Here is a 17710-nt window from a genome sequence, read left to right as displayed (position 1 = left end):
TCTGTCTCTCTCTGTCTCTCGCTCTCTCTCGCTGTCTCTCTCTGTCTCTCTCTCTCTCTGTCTCTCTCTCTCTGTCTCCTCTTCATCATCTCTCTCTGTCTCCTCTTCCTCCTCTCTCGCTGACTCCTCTTCCTCCTCTCTCTCTGTCTCCTCCTCTTCCTCCTCTCTCAATTCAATTCAAGGGGCTTTATTGGCATGGGAAAACATGTGTTAACAGACAGACACATCTACTCCGCTAACACAAGATTCCGTCATTCACAACAAAAAGAGCACGCTGTTGATGTTGTTGTTACTGATGCTGTTATGTGATGTCTCCATGTATTAACCCATTGTTTCTCACCCCTCTGAGTAGCCCCTGGCATGATGGCCTGGCATGATGGCCTGGCATGATGGCCTGGCATGTCTGCTGGCATGACTGGGTGCACGCTGCATGTGGGGGGGGCCATGTCATCCCACTGGGTTTGTAACGGTAACCTAACAAACGGTAAATGGCAGATAGTTGGTCAGGATGTAGTGTGTGGAGGGTATTCTACACACTTCACAAGTAGACTTAGACAAGTGCTTTACATATACAGTACATATCTTTACATATACAGTACATATACAGTACATATCTTTACATATACAGTACATATCTTTACATATACAGTACTTATACAGTACATATCTTTACATATACAGTACATATCTTTACATATACAGTACATATCTTTACATATACAGTACATATACAGTACATATCTTTACATATACAGTACATATCTTTACATATACAGTACATATACAGTACGTATCTTTACATATACAGTACATATACAGTACATATCTTTACATATACAGTACATATCTTTACATATACAGTACATATACAGTACATATCTTTACATATACCGTACATATCTGTACATATACAGTACATATACCGTACATATCTTTACATATACAGTACATATACAGTACATATCTTTACATATACAGTACATATCTTTACATATACAGTACATATCTTTACATATACAGTACATATACAGTACATATCTTTACATATACAGTACATATCTTTACATATACAGTACATATCTTTACATATACAGTACATATACAGTACATATCTTTACATATACAGTACATATACCTTACATATCTTTACATATACAGTACATATACAGTACATATCTTTACATACACAGTACATATATTCACATATATTTGCATATACAGTACATATCTTTATATATACAGTACATATCTTTACATATACAGTACATATACAGTACATATCTTTACATATACAGTACATATACAGTACATATCTTTATATATACAGTACATATATTTACATATACAGTACATATACAGTACATATCTTTATATATACAGTACATATCTTTACATATACAGTATATACACTACATATCTTTACATATACAGTACATATCTAGTACATACACAGTACATATAGAGTGCATATCTTTACATATACAGTACTTATACAGTACATCTCTTTACATATACAGTACTTATACAGTACATCTCTTTACATATACAGTACATATACACTACATATCTTTACATATACAGTACATATGCAGTACATATACAGAACATATCTTTACATATACAGTAAATATAGAGTACATATAGTACATATATTTATATATACAGTACATATCTTTACATATACAGTACATATACACTACATATCTTTACATATACAGTACATATACAGTACATATCTTTAAATATACCGTACATATCTTTACATGTACAGTACATATACAGTACATATCTTTACATATATAGTACATATCTTTACATATACAGTACATATACAGTACATATAGAGTGCATATCTTTACATATACAGTACATATACAGTACATATACAGTACATATATTTACATATACAGTACATATACAGTGCATATACAGTACATATGGAGTACATATATTTCATATCTTTACATATACAGTACATATATTTACATATACAGTACATATACCGTACACATCTTTACATATACAGTACATATACAGTACATATCTTTACATATACAGTACATATACAGTACATATACAGTACATATCTTTACATATACAGTACATATACAGTACATATCTTTACATATACAGTACATATACAGTACATATCTTTACATATACAGTACATATACAGTACATATACAGTACATACATATCTTTACATATATAGTGCATATACAGTCCATATCTTTACATAGACAGTACATATCTTTACATATACCGTACACATCTTTACATATACAGTACATATACAGTACATATCTTTACATATACAGTACTTATACAGTACATATCTTTACAAATACAGTACATATACCGTACATATCTGTACATATACAGTACATATCTTTACATATACAGTGCATATACAGTCCATATCTTTACATAGACAGTACATATCTTTACATATACAGTACATAACTTTACATATACAGTACTTATACAGTACATATACAGTACATATCTTTACATATACAGTACTTACACAGTACATATCTTTACATATACAGTGCTTACACAGTACATATCTTTACATATACAGTACTTACACAGTACATATCTTTACATATACAGTGCATATACAGTCCATATCTTTACATAGACAGTACATATACATCTTTATGGCTGATGTTTGCATAGAATTAGAAGAAAAAATATATGAGAAGAATATCTCTATGGTTACGTGTGTGTTTCAGATGCTTTACATACAGTATATCTCTATGGTTACGTGTGTGTTTCCGATGCTTTACATACAGTATATCTCTATGGTTACGTGTGTGTTTCAGATGCTTTACATACAGTATATCTCTATGGTTACGTGTGTGTTTCAGATGCTTTACATACAGTATATCTCTATGGTTACGTATGTGTTTCAGAATGCTTTACATACAGTTTATCTCTATGGTTACCCGTGTGTTTGAGATGCTTTACATACAGCATATCTCTATGATTACGCGTTTGTTTCAGATGCTTTACATACAGTATATCTCTATGGTTACGTTTGTGTTTCAGAATGATTTACATACAGTTCATCTCTATGGTTACGCATATGTTTCAGAATGATTTATAGATGTCTCTATGGTTCCGCATATGTTTGAGAGTGCACATTACTATATATTAGTCCCTCCAGGATTGTGTTTGGATTTTCTGTGATATTTGCAGGTAAAAATGCTTGATTCTGTTTCAGCAATTCTGACATTTAACATGGCAATATGCAATGATTTTGTTCAGTTTGTTGTGAAAATACGCTGATGAGGGAAAAGGTTTTTGACGCGTGGCTTGATTTAATTAACCATTTTACGCGGTAAAAGTGTGGTGATTGGTTGAAATTGCAAGTGCTCATTTTGTACTGCGTTGATGGGTCCGTTTTTATGCATCAACATTGCGATGATTTGACTGTTTCTTGCTGAAATAGTGAGGCCATCCATCAGGTTTTCAAGCCCTCACGTTATATGTTGGAAATGGTTGACTTTGCTAAAAAAAAATGCGATTGTAAAATTGCTGATATATACTTTGTCTATGTTGTGTTTCAGAATTTCTACATTATCTCTATGATTACGTGTGCGTTTCAGAATGCTTACACTATCTCTATGGTTACGTGTGCGTTTCAGAATGCTTACATTATCTCTATGGTTACGTGTGCATTTCAGAATGCTTACATTATCTCTATGGTTACGTGTGTGTTTCAGAATGCTTACGTTATCTCTACAGTTACGTGTGTGTTTCAGAATGCTTACGTTATCTCTACGGTTACGTGTGTGTTTCAGAATGCTTACGTTATCTCTACGGTTACGTGTGCGTTTCAGAACGCTTACATTATCTCTATGGTTACGTGTGTGTTTCAGAATGCTTACGTTATCTCTACGGTTACGTGTGCGTTTCAGAATGCTTACATTGTCTCTATGGTTACGTGTGTGTTTCAGAATGCTTACATTATCTCTATGGAGTTGTTTGTTTTAGACTTTATATGGTTATGGTGGTGTGTGTGTTTCAGAATGCGTACATTATCTCTATGGTTACGTGTGTGTTTCAGAATGCTTACATGATCTCTATGGTTACGTGTGTGTTTCAGAATGCTTACATTATCTCTATGGTTACGTGTGTGTTTCAGAATGCTTACATTATCTCTATGGTTACGTGTGCGTTTCAGAATGCTTACATTATCTCTATGGTTACGTGTGTGTTTCAGAATGCTTACATGATCTCTATGGTTACGTGTGCGTTTCAGAATGCTTCATTATCTCTATGGTTACGTGTGTGTTTCAGAATGCTTACATGATCTCTATGGTTACGTGTGTGTTTCAGAATGCTTACATTATCTCTATGGTTACGTGTACGTTTCAGAATGCTTACTATCTCTATGGTTACGTGTGTTTCAGAATCCGTTTGCCCCGTTGGCTGATGCCAAGACGAGGAGTCATGCTGACGACGTGGGGCTGGTGTTGTCCTCCTGCAGGCTAGTATATACAGGGGAGGTTACAGCCGCTTTGCCCCATACTAACCCACCAACCAACCTCCCTAAAACCATACAACAACCAATTACTACCCTACCAACCAACCAACCTCCCCACAACCAAACAACAATCAATCCTTTCTGACAGGGACACAACCGAGCAGCCAACCAACCGACCGACCAACAAACACACCACACAACCAACAAACCAGTATGTGAGTGAGACAGAGAGAGAGAGACAGAGAGAGACAGAGAGAGAGACAGAGAGAGAGACAGAGAGAGAGACAGAGAGAGAACTTTGAGGCCTGGGTATTGCAATATAAACTGTTGAGCATGATTTTAGCAGCTCCTAAGGGAGAGGCAAGTCAGTCAACTAAAAAGACGGATATTTATACCTCAGATATTGTGTGCTGTTCATTTTGATACAGTGGGTTTTTAATTTGTAAAGGTTAGTAGATTGTCCGTGTTGGTAGAGCTATAGAAGAGCTACTAGATTTTAAAACCTTACCATTGTAAAACAACACATTTCAACTGTTAGGGATTGGTGAAAAGACAAACCAATCCTGTAGAATACATCGTAGAATGTGATCCCGTTTTGTAAGAGTGTTTACATGATTGTAGGGTTCGGATCCCTTTGACATTCTCTCTGTTAGTGTCTACGTTGTTTCCTAGCTACTGGGGTTAGGATTAGGAATGGGGTTAAAGTTAAGGACTGGGCAAGTGTTAGGGTTAGGATCAGGTTAGGATTAGGGTTAAGGTTGGGGTTAGGTTAGGTTAGGATTAGGGTTAAGGTTGGGGTTAGGTTAGGATTAGGGTTAAGGATGGGATTAGGTTAGGATTAGGGTTAAGGTTGGGATTAGGTTAGGATTAGGGTTAAGGTTGGGATTAGGTTAGGATTAGGGTTAAGGTTGGGATTAGGTTGGGGTTAGGTTAGGTTAGGATTGGGATTAAGGTTGGGATTCGGTTAGGTTAGGATTGGGGTTAAAGTTATGGACTGGGCAAGTGTTAGGGTTAGGATTAGGTTAGGATTATGGTTAAGGTTGGGGTTAGGTTAGGTTAGGATTGGGGTTAAGGTTAAGGACTGGGCAAGTGTTAGGGTTAGGATTAGGTTAGGATTAGGGTTAAGGTTGGGGTTAGGTTAGGATTGGGGTTAAAGATATGGACTGGGCAAGTGTTAGGGTTAGGATTAGGGTTAAGGTTGGGGTTAGGTTAGGATTGGGGTTAAAGTTAAGAACTGGGCAAGTGTTAGGGTTAGGATTAGGGTTAAGGTTGGGATTAGGTTAGGTTAGGATTAGGGTTAAGGTTGAGGTTAGGGCTGAAGCTCAGGGTTAGGATTAAGGTTATGGTTGGGGAGGTGGGGGTAAAATGGGGTACTAGAAAGGCACGAAAGGTTGCAAGATCGAGTCCCCTGCTGACAAGGTCAAAATCTTGCGTTCTACCCCTGAACAAGGCAGTTAACCCACTGTTCCTAGGCCGTCATTGTAAATAAGAATTTGTTCTTAACTGACTTGCCTAGTTAAATAAAGTTAAAATAGAAATTAGACCAGGTGATTGGAGAGATGGAGGGGAGGTGGGGCTAAAATGGGGTACTATAAACCCACAACACAGTGCTGTGTCATTACTAGACCAGGTGATGGGAAAGAGAGAGATGGAGGGGAGGTGGGGGTAAAATGGGGTACTATAAACCCACAACACAGTGCTGTGTCATTGCTAGACCAGGTGATGGGAAAGAGGGAGATGGAGGGGAGGTGGGGGTAAAATGGGGTACTATAAACCCACAACACAGTGCTGTGTCATTGCTAGACCAGGTGATGGGAAAGAGGGAGATGGAGGGGAGGTGGGGGTAAAATGGGGTACTATAAACCCACAACACAGTGCTGTGTCATTACTAGACCAGGTGATGGGAAAGAGGGAGATGGAGATGGAGGGGAGGTGGGGGTAAAATGGGGTACTATAAACCCACAACATAGTGCTGTGTCATTACTAGACCAGGTGATGGGATAGAGAGAGATGGAGGGGAGGTGGGGGTAAAATGGGGTACTATAAACCCTCAACACTGTGCTGTGTCATTACTAGACCAGGTGATGGGAAAGAGGGAGATGGAGGGGAGGGGAGTTGGGGGTAATATGGGGTACTATAAACCCTCAACACAGTGCTGTGTCATTACTAGACCAGGTGATGGGAAAGAGGGAGATGGAGGGGAGTAGTTGTGTGTGAATGGTGCGTAGTCGGCAGCGTGCTAAACAGCGAGGACGTTGATGTGTGGATATCAGATCATGATGGTTGTGATTGTCATCGTTTATCACTCAAAGCCAAAGGTTCAGATATTCCCGGGGTTTTCCATCTGTGTGTGCCGTCAGATTTTTACAGAGAATAACTTATGGTTAGAGGACAGAGTCTGCTTCCCAAACGGACCCCTATTCCCTATATAGGGCCCTATATGCTTCTGGTCAAAGTTGTGCACTATATAGGGAATAGGGTGCCATAGGGTCCTGTTCAACGTAGTGCACTATATAGGGAATAGGGTGCCATAGGGTCCTGTTCAACGTAGTGCACTATATAGGGTAATTAGGCTCGGGTCTAATGTAGTGCACTATATAGGGGATAGGGTACCATAGGGCCCATGTCAAAGTAGGGCACTATATGGGGTAATTAGGCTCGGGTCTAATGTAGTGCACTATATAGGGGATAGGGTGCCATAGGGCCCATGTCAAAGTAGGGCACTATGTATAGACATAGGTTGTCCCATAGTAATAATAATGATACTGGTACAGATGTTGTTTTTATAGAAATTACAGTATATCCATTGATATAGTTGCTGACTTTTATATTATGGGAGAGAATAAAAAAATTACAAAATGTCTATATTTATCTTCTCTATTTTACCTTTTGGGTTTCGTTTTTTTTTTTTCTCCAGAAATTATACGACTATGATTATTTGTACCCGATGAAAACTGAACAAAATATATATATATATACCAACAATGTATTAATGGAGACGTTTGAGCTGTGCAACGAAGGTGTTCTCTTAAAACACAAAATACACAACTGTAATGTTTTAGTTGTAGGCTACAACACCAACGGTTTGGGAAAAAGCTTTTCTCGTGTTCTTTATGAAGTCGTCATATCCAGATGGATCACACGACAAGTAATGCAATCATAATGTACATACTATCATGGCATTTTTTGGGGGGTCAGCTGTACTATTTTGCCGACAGACACACACACAGCCTGTACACGGTCTTCACTACTACGAGGCTGCAAAACATGTCAGTGTCCTATACGCTGCTGGTGTTTTGTTCGTTGGGCTTTTTTTTTTTATGTTTACATTGACTTGTCTTTCATTTGGGTTTTGATATCGTTTGTAATGTGACCTCCTTTGTAATGTTATTTTCTAGAACTCAGCCTTTACACTTTGAAAAAAAAAAACTGTTTGATTAATTAGAAATATATATGACTTAAATGAAAAAAAAGATGACGTTTATGTAAATATGAAAAATGAAGCTGTTGTTGATTTAAAGTGCTCCAGGGGGGGCGAGAGAGGAAACGCCCAGCTCACCTCACGTAGCTAAATACTTCCTCACACCCCTCTTTTCTACCTGATATCCCCCTCCCTCCTTTCCTCCCTCTTTTCTTCCGGATATCCCCCCTCCCTCCTTTCCTCCCTCCTTTCCTCCCTCCTTTCCTCCCTCTTTTCTTCCGGATATCCCCCCTCCCTCCTTTCCTCCCTCCTTTCCTCCCTCCTTTCCTCCCTCCATTCACCCCTCTTTTCTTCCTGATATTCCCCCTCTCTCCTTTCCTCCCTCTTTTCTTCCGGATATCCCCCCTCCCTCCTTTCCTCCCTCTTTTCCTCCCTCTTTTCTTCCGGATATCCCCCTACCTCCTTTCCTCCCTCCTTTCCTCTCTCCTTTCCTCTCCCTTTCCTCCCTCCTTTCCTCCCTCTTTTCTTCCTGATATCCCCCTACCTCCTTTCCTCCCTCCTTTCCTCCCTCCTTTCCTCCCTCCATTCACCCCTCTTTTCTTCCTGATATTCCCCTCTCTCCTTTCCTCCCTCTTTCTTCCTGATATTCCCCTTCCCTCCTTTCCTCCCTCCTTTCCTCCCTCCATTCACCCCTCTTTTCTTCCTGATATTCCCCCTCTCTCCTTTCCTCCCTCTTTTCTTCCTGATATTCCCCTTCCCTCCTTTCCTCACTCCTTCCACCCCTCTTCTCTACCTGATATTCCCCCTCTCTCCTTTCCTCTCTCCTTTCCTCCCTATTTTCTTCCTGATATACCCCCTCTCTCCTTTCCTCCCTCCTTTCCTCCCTCCTTTCCTCCCTCTTTTCTTCCTGATATCCCCCCTCCCTCCTTTCCTCTCTCCTTTCCTCTCTCCTTTCCTCTCTCCTTTCCTCCCTCCTTTCCTCCCTCTTTTCTTCCTGATATCCCCCTCTCTCCTTTCCTCCCTCCTTTCCTCCCTCCTTTCCTCCCTCTTTTCTTCCTGATATTCCCCCTCTCTCCTTTCCTCCCTATTTTCTTCCTGATATTCCCCTTCCCTCCTTTCCTCACTCCTTCCACCCCTCTTCTCTACCTGATATTCCCCCTCTCTCCTTTCCTCTCTCCTTTCCTCCCTATTTTCTTCCTGATATACCCCCCTCCCTCCTTTCCTCCCTCTTTTCTTCCTGATATCCCCCCTCCCTCCTTTCCTCTCTCCTTTCCTCTCTCCTTTCCTCTCTCCTTTCCTCCCTCTTTTCTTCCTGATATCCCCCTCTCTCCTTTCCTCCCTCCTTTCCTCCCTCCTTTCCTCCCTCTTTTCTTCATGATATCCCCCTCTCTCCTTTCCTCCCTCCTTTCCTCCCTCCTTTCCTCCCTCTTTTCTTCCTGATATCCCCCTCTCTCCTTTCCTCCCTCCTTTCCTCCCTCCTTTCCTCCCTCTTTTCTTCATGATATCCCCCTCTCTCCTTTCCTCCCTCCTTTCCTCCCTCCTTTCCTCCCTCTTTTCTTCCTGATAACCTTGTTTACAAATTAACCTGATCCGAGGTGTTTGTTACATATCTCAGTTTTGTATTTATAAGAAGACAAAAAAATATTCTGAAATGCAACCCATGAAAAAGGCAGTGGCATCTGCAGGTTGTGGGATTTAGCCCCATCCTGCAGATTCTGGGGGTTAAGTCCCATCCAGTCTGCAAGGTTGTGGGATTTAGCCCCATCCTGCAGATTCTGGGGGTTAAGTCCCATCCAGTCTGCAAGGTTGTGGGATTTAGCCCCATCCTGCAGATTCTGGGGTTAAGTCCCATCCAGTCTGCAAGGTTGTGGGATTTAGCCCCATCCTGCAGATTCTGGGGGTTAAGTCCCATCCAGTCTGCAAGGTTGTGGGATTTATCCCCATCCTGCAGATTCTGGGGGTTAAGTCCCATCCTGTAGTCAGGTTGTGGGATTTAGCCCCATCCGGCAGATTCTGGGGGTTAAGTCCCATTCTGTAGGCAGGTTGTGGGATTCAGACCCATCCTGCAGATTCTGGGGGTTAAGTCCCATTCTGTAGGCAGGTTGTGGGATTTAGCCCCATCCTGCAGATTCTGGGGGTTAAGTCCCATTCTGTAGGCAGGTTGTGGGATTTAGCCCCATCCTGCAGATTCTGGGGGTTAAGTCCCATCCTGTAGGCAGGTTGTGGGGTTTAGCACCATCCTGCAGATTCTGGGGGTTAAGACCCTGCCCTGTGTTTGCTGAACCATCAGAGGGCATGGCAACACGTATCCTGGCTACACCACCGTGTGTCTCTGTCCCTACCCTCTACATCCTCTGCTTCCATAGGTGTTGTGATGAGATTCCCCCTCCCCTGTCCTTGTATGTGCATGCACTATGGTTCTTCCACTTAACAATAACAATCAATAAAGTTTGTCAAAATAAGCAGACTGTCTGGGCTCTACTATATTATCACTCTCTTTTGATTGATTTCTTTACACTTTATGAAGGAAATTACCAGAGTTTCTCCTGTTCTGATCAGATGGAATTGAATCCCCACCTGGTCCAGAGATTCTCTGTTTCACAGGACCAAACAGGACCAACAAGGACCAAAGAAGACCAACAAGGACCAACCAGGACCAAACAAGACCAACCAGGACCAAACAAGACCAACCAGGACCAACCAGGACCAAACAAGACCAACCAGGACCAACCAGGACCAACCAGGACCAAACAAAAGAGAATGGTGACTTGTGATTTAAGGTATAGTTCAGACCCAGGTATATTTAAAACCAGGTATATATCAGATCAGGTATAGTTCAGACCCGGGTGTATTTAAAACCAGGTTGTAAGGACCGACGCTGGGAGACGAGAAGCAAGTACAGGGAGTGAACATTTCATGGATAATAGACAAGACACTGGAGAAAACGTAACAACATCAATGCTGACATGGGGATGAAACAGAGGAACAGACAGATTTAGGTAAGGCAATCAAAACGTGAAGGAGTACAGGTGAGTCCAATGGGGCGCTGATGCTCGTAACGAAGGTGACAGGTGTGCATAATGGTGGGCAGCCTGGCGCCCTCGAGTGCCAGGGAGGGTGAGCGGGAGCAGGCGTGACACAGGTATATATCAGATCAGGTATATTTAAAACCAGGTATATATCAGATCAGGTATATTTAAAACCAGGTATATATCAGATCAGGTATAGTTCAGACCCAGGTATATATCAGATCAGGTATATTTAAAACCAGGTATATATCAGATCAGGTATAGTTCAGACCCAGGTATATTTAAAACCAGGTGTATATCAGATCAGGTATATTTAAAACCAGGTATATATCAGATCAGGTATAGTTCAGACCCAGGTATATATCAGATCAGGTATATTTAAAACCAGGTATATATCAGATCAGGTATATTTAAAACCAGGTATATATCAGATCAGGTATATTTAAAACCAGGTATATATCAGATCAGGTATATTTAAAACCAGGTATAGTTCAGACCCAGGTATATTTAAAACCAGGTATATAGCAGATCAGGTATATTTAAAACCAGGTATATATCAGATCAGGTGTATTTAAAACCAGGTATATATCAGATCAGGTATATTTAAAACCAGGTATATAGCAGATCAGGTGTATTTAAAACCAGGTATAGTTCAGACCCAGGTATATTTAAAACCAGGTATATATCAGATCAGGTGTATTAAAAACCAGGTATATATCAGATCAGGTATAGTTCAGACCCGGGTGTATTTAAAACCAGGTATATAGCAGATCAGGTGTATTTAAAACCAGGTATAGTTCAGACCCAGGTTTATTTAAAACCAGGTATATATCAGATCAGGTATATTTAAAACCAGGTATATATCAGATTAGGTATAGTTCAGACCCGGGTGTAATTAAAACCATGTTGTAAGGACCGACGCTGGGAGACGAGAAGCAAGTACAGGGAGTGAACATTTCATGGATAATAGACAAGACACTGGAGAAAACGTAACAACATCAATGCTGACATGGGGATGAAACAGAGGAACAGACAGATTTAGGTAAGGCAATCAAAACGTGAAGGAGTACAGGTGAGTCCAATGGGGCGCTGATGCTCGTAACGAAGGTGACAGGTGTGCATAATGGTGGGCAGCCTGGCGCCCTCGAGTGCCAGGGTGGGTGAGCGGGAGCAGGCGTGACACAGGTATATATCAGATCAGGTATATTTAAAACCAGGTATATTTCTGACCCAGGTATATTTAAAACCAGGTATATATCAGATCAGGTATATTTAAAACCAGGTATATTTCTGACCCAGGTATATTTAAAACCAGGTATATATCAGATCAGGTATATTTAAAACCAGGTATATTTCTGACCCAGGTATATTTAAAACCAGGTATATATCAGATCAGGTATATTTAAAACCAGGTATATATCAGATCAGGTATATTTAAAACCAGGTATATATCAGATCAGGTATATTTAAAACCAGGTATATATCAGATCAGGTATAGTTCAGACCCAGCCAGGAACATTATATTAGAAAGCCAGTTGTAATATGGATGTCAGCCCTAGTTTCTAATTGAAGAATGAAAATAATTACTCTCCCATTCCCCAATTTGATTAGTATAATGAGAAAAGCGTCGCCAGAGGTTAGGGAGAAAGATAAGCAATATAAATGTTTAAATGTGATGGAGTCACATTACTGAGGTAATTACTGCCGCTCTGCCACAGTAACCAACAATCAATAATTCACAGATTCCAGGTCACGTCTCCCTCGTGTCATTTACAATTGGTTATTCATTGTGTTATTTAAAAAGGGGGGGGGGCTGTTTCAGTTCTCATTTTTCAGCCTGGTCCTCCAGGAGAAGAGAAGGAGCAAGAAAGGGAGACGGAAGGAGACAGAGAGAGAGAGAGAGAGAGGAGGAAACAGAGGGGGAGAGATGGAGCATGAGAGGGAGAGAGAGAGAGGAGGAAACAGAGGGGGAGAGATGGAGCATGAGAGGGAGAGAGAGAGAGGAGGAAACAGAGGGAGAGAGATAGAAAGATGGAGCGAGGGAGGGAGAGAGAGAGAGAGAGAGAGAGAGAGGAAACGGAGGGAGAGAGATAGAAAGATGGAGCGAGGGAGGATGACAGAGAGATGGAGCGAGGGAGGATGACAGAAAGATGGAGCGAGGGACGATGACAGAGAGATGGAGCGAGGGAGGATGACAGAAAGATGGAGCGAGGGACGATGACAGAGAGATGGAGCGAGGGAGGATGACAGAAAGATGGAGCGAGGGAGGGAGACAGAGAGATGGAGCGAGGGAGGGAGACCGAGAGATGGAGCGAGGGACGATGACAGAGAGATGGAGCGAGGGACGATGACAGAGAGATGGAGCGAGGGAGGATGACAGAAAGATGGAGCGAGGGAGGGAGACAGAGAGATGGAGCGAGGGAGGGAGACAGAGAGATGGAGCGAGGGACGATGACAGAGAGATGGAGCGAGGGAGGATGACAGAAAGATGGAGCGAGGGAGGGAGACAGAGAGATGGAGCGAGGGAGGGAGACAGAGAGATGGAGCGAGGGAGGATGACAGAAAGATGGAGCGAGGGAGGATGACAGAAAGATGGAGCGAGGGAGGATGACAGAAAGATGGAGCGAGGGAGGATGACAGAAAGATGGAGCGAGGGAGGATGACAGAAAGATGGAGCGAGGGACGATGACAGAGAGATGGAGCGAGGGAGGATGACAGAAAGATGGAGCGAGGGAGGGAGACAGAGAGATGGAGAGAGGGAGGGAGACAGAGAGATGGAGCGAGGGACGATGACAGAGAGATGGAGCGAGGGACGATGACAGAGAGATGGAGCGAGGGAGGGAGACAGAGAGATGGAGCGAGGGACGATGACAGAGAGATGGAGCGAGGGAGGGAGACAGAGAGATGGAGCGAGGGACGATGACAGAGAGATGGAGCGAGGGACGATGGCAGAAAGATGGAGCGAGGGACGATGATAGAGAGATGGAGAAGGAGCAAGGCTGAAAGATGGAGCGAGGGAGGGAGACAGAGAGATGGAGCGAGGGAGGATGACAGAAAGATGGAGCGAGGGAGGGAGACAGAGAGATGGAGCGAGGGAGGATGACAGAAAGATGGAGCGAGGGAGGGAGACAGAGAGATGGAGCGAGGGACGATGACAGAGAGATGGAGCGAGGGAGGATGACAGAGAGATGGAGCGAGGGAGGATGACAGAGAGATGGAGCGAGGGAGGGAGACAGAGAGATGGAGCGAGGGACGATGACAGAGAGATGGAGCGAGGGACGATGACAGAGAGATGGAGCGAGGGACGATGACAGAAAGATGGAGCGAGGGACGATGACAGAGAGATGGAGAAGGAGCAAGGCTGAAAGATGGAGCGAGGGAGGATGACAGAGAGATGGAGCGAGGGAGGATGACAGAAAGATGGAGCGAGGGACGATGATAGAGAGATGGAGAAGGAGCAAGGCTGAAAGATGGAGCGAGGGAGGGAGACAGAGAGATGGAGCGAGGGAGGATGACAGAAAGATGGAGCGAGGGAGGGAGACAGAGAGATGGAGCGAGGGAGGATGACAGAAAGATGGAGCGAGGGACGATGACAGAGAGATGGAGAAGGAGCAAGGCTGAAAGATGGAGCGAGGGAGGATGACAGAACGATGGAGCGAGGGAGGGAGACAGAGAGATGGAGCGAGGGAGGATGACAGAAAGATGGAGCGAGGGAGGATGACAGAACGATGGAGCGAGGGAGGGAGACAGAGAGATGGAGCGAGGGAGGATGACAGAAAGATGGAGCGAGGGAGGGAGACAGAGAGATGGAGCGAGGGACGATGACAGAGAGATGGAGAAGGAGCAAGGCTGAAAGATGGAGCGAGGGAGGGAGACAGAGAGATGGAGCGAGGGAGGATGACAGAACGATGGAGCGAGGGAGGGAGACAGAGAGATGGAGCGAGGGAGGATGACAGAAAGATGGAGCGAGGGACGATGACAGAGAGATGGAGAAGGAGCAAGGCTGAAAGATTGAGCGAGGGAGGGAGACAGAGAGATGGAGCGAGGGAGGATGACAGAAAGATGGAGCGAGGGAGGATGACAGAAAGATGGAGCGAGGGAGGGAGACAGAGAGATGGAGCGAGGGACGATGACAGAGAGATGGAGAAGGAGCAAGGCTGAAAGATGGAGCGAGGGAGGGAGACAGAGAGATGGAGCGAGGGAGGATGACAGAGAGATGGAGCGAGGGAGGGAGACAGAGAGATGGAGCGAGGGAGGATGACAGAAAGATGGAGCGAGGGAGGAAGACAGAAAGATGGAGCGAGGGAGGGAGACAGAGAGATGGAGCGAGGGACGATGACAGAGAGATGGAGCGAGGGACGATGACAGAGAGATGGAGCGAGGGACGATGACAGAAAGATGGAGCGAGGGACGATGACAGAGAGATGGAGAAGGAGCAAGGCTGAAAGATGGAGCGAGGGAGGATGACAGAGAGATGGAGCGAGGGAGGATGACAGAAAGATGGAGCGAGGGACGATGATAGAGAGATGGAGAAGGAGCAAGGCTGAAAGATGGAGCGAGGGAGGGAGACAGAGAGATGGAGCGAGGGAGGATGACAGAACGATGGAGCGAGGGAGGGAGACAGAGAGATGGAGCGAGGGAGGATGACAGAAAGATGGAGCGAGGGACGATGACAGAGAGATGGAGAAGGAGCAAGGCTGAAAGATTGAGCGAGGGAGGGAGACAGAGAGATGGAGCGAGGGAGGATGACAGAAAGATGGAGCGAGGGAGGATGACAGAAAGATGGAGCGAGGGAGGGAGACAGAGAGATGGAGCGAGGGACGATGACAGAGAGATGGAGAAGGAGCAAGGCTGAAAGATGGAGCGAGGGAGGGAGACAGAGAGATGGAGCGAGGGAGGGAGACAGAGAGATGGAGCGAGGGAGGGGGACAGAGAGATGGAGCGAGGGAGGGAGACAGAGAGATGGAGCGAGGGAGGATGACAGAAAGATGGAGCGAGGGAGGGAGACAGAAAGATGGAGCGAGGGAGGGAGACAGAGAGATGGAGCGAGGGAGGATGACAGAGAGATGGAGCGAGGGAGGGAGACAGAGAGATGGAGCGAGGGAGGATGACAGAAAGATGGAGCGAGGGAGGGGGACAGAGAGATGGAGCGAGGGAGGGGGACAGAGAGATGGAGCGAGGGAGGGAGACAGAGAGATGGAGCGAGGGAGGATGACAGAAAGATGGAGCGAGGGAGGGAGACAGAGAGATGGAGCGAGGGAGGATGACAGAAAGATGGAGCGAGGGAGGGAGACAGAGAGATGGAGCGAGGGAGGGAGACAGAGAGATGGAGCGAGGGAGGATGACAGAAAGATGGAGCGAGGGAGGGAGACAGAGAGATGGAGCGAGGGAGGGAGGGAGACGGAGAGATGGAGCGAGGGAGGGAGACAGAGAGATGGAGCGAGGGAGGATGACAGAGAGATGGAGCGAGGGAGGATGACAGAGAGATGGAGCGAGGGACGATGACAGAGAGATGGAGAAGGAGCAAGGCTGAAAGATGGAGCGAGGGAGGGGGACAGAGAGATGGAGCGAGGGAGGATGACAGAAAGATGGAGCGAGGGAGGGAGACAGAGAGATGGAGCGAGGGAGGATGACAGAGAGATGGAGCGAGGGAGGGGGACAGAGAGATGGATCGAGGGAGGATGACAGAAAGATGGAGCGAGGGACGATGACAGAGAGATGGAGCGAGGGAGGGAGGGAGACAGAGAGATGGAGCGAGGGAGGATGACAGAGAGATGGAGCGAGGGAGGGAGACAGAGAGATGGAGCGAGGGACGATGACAGAGAGATGGAGAAGGAGCAAGGCTGAAAGTTGGAGCGAGGGAGGATGACAGAAAGATGGAGCGAGGGAGGGAGACAGAGAGATGGAGCGAGGGAGGGAGGGAGACGGAGAGATGGAGCGAGGGAGGATGACAGAGAGATGGAGCGAGGGAGGATGACAGAAAGATGGAGCGAGGGACGATGACAGAGAGATGGAGCGAGGGACGATGACAGAGAGATGGAGCGAGGGAGGGAGACAGAGAGATGGAGCGAGGGACGATGACAGAGAGATGGAGCGAGGGAGGGAGACAGAGAGAGGGAGCGAGGGAGGGAGACAGAGAGATGGAGCGAGGGAGGGAGACAGAGAGATGGAGCGAGGGACGATGACAGAGAGATGGAGCGAGGGAGGGAGACAGAGAGATGGAGCGAGGGAGGGAGGGAGGGAGAGAGATGGAGCGAGGGAGGGAGACAGAGAGAGGGAGCGAGAGAGGATGACAGAGAGATGGAGCGAGGGAGGGAGACAGAGAGAGGGAGCGAGGGAGGGAGACAGAGAGATGGAGCGAGGGAGGGAGACAGAGAGATGGAGCGAGGGAGGGAGGGAGACAGAGAGAGGGAGCGAGGGACGATGACAACAACACTTTTGCAGCTTTTATGAGGCTTAGGGTAGGAGTTCGTCTAGATCCTATGCATGTCCCAATGAGGAGCGTAACCATAATATTTAAATAATCATGTGATAAAAGGTGTATTAAAATACGTGTCAAAAATATTGAAGGAAAATTGAAATTTACAAACTTAACATGATCAATCAGTCTAATGTATTTATAAAGCCCCTTCGCACATCAGCTGATGTCACAAAGTGCTGTACAGAAACCCAGCCTAAAACCCCCCAACAGCAAGCAATGTAGATGTAGAAGCACGGTGGTTAGGAAAGACTCCCGAGAAAGGCCAAAACCTAGGAAGAAACCTG

The 17710-nt window shown here is 44.9% G+C and overlaps 1 protein-coding gene across 1 annotated transcript in view; it reads left to right on the top strand.

Annotated features, from left to right (window-relative positions):
• Window positions 1-6146, top strand: part of LOC135554813 (RNA binding protein fox-1 homolog 1-like) — a 252533-nt gene extending 246387 nt beyond the window's left edge. Inside the window, 2 exon segments of the mRNA XM_064987255.1 lie at window positions 4422-4488; window positions 4491-6146. Of these exon segments, the coding sequence (XP_064843327.1) occupies window positions 4422-4488; window positions 4491-4543 (120 nt within the window). The 3' untranslated portion in view covers window positions 4544-6146.
• Window positions 6147-17710: the final 11564 nt, after the last annotated feature.

The sequence above is a fragment of the Oncorhynchus masou genome, chromosome 14, assembly GCF_036934945.1.
Source record: "Oncorhynchus masou masou isolate Uvic2021 chromosome 14, UVic_Omas_1.1, whole genome shotgun sequence".
Taxonomy (NCBI): domain Eukaryota; kingdom Metazoa; phylum Chordata; class Actinopteri; order Salmoniformes; family Salmonidae; genus Oncorhynchus; species Oncorhynchus masou.
This window is presented reverse-complemented; position numbering and strand designations above follow the sequence as displayed.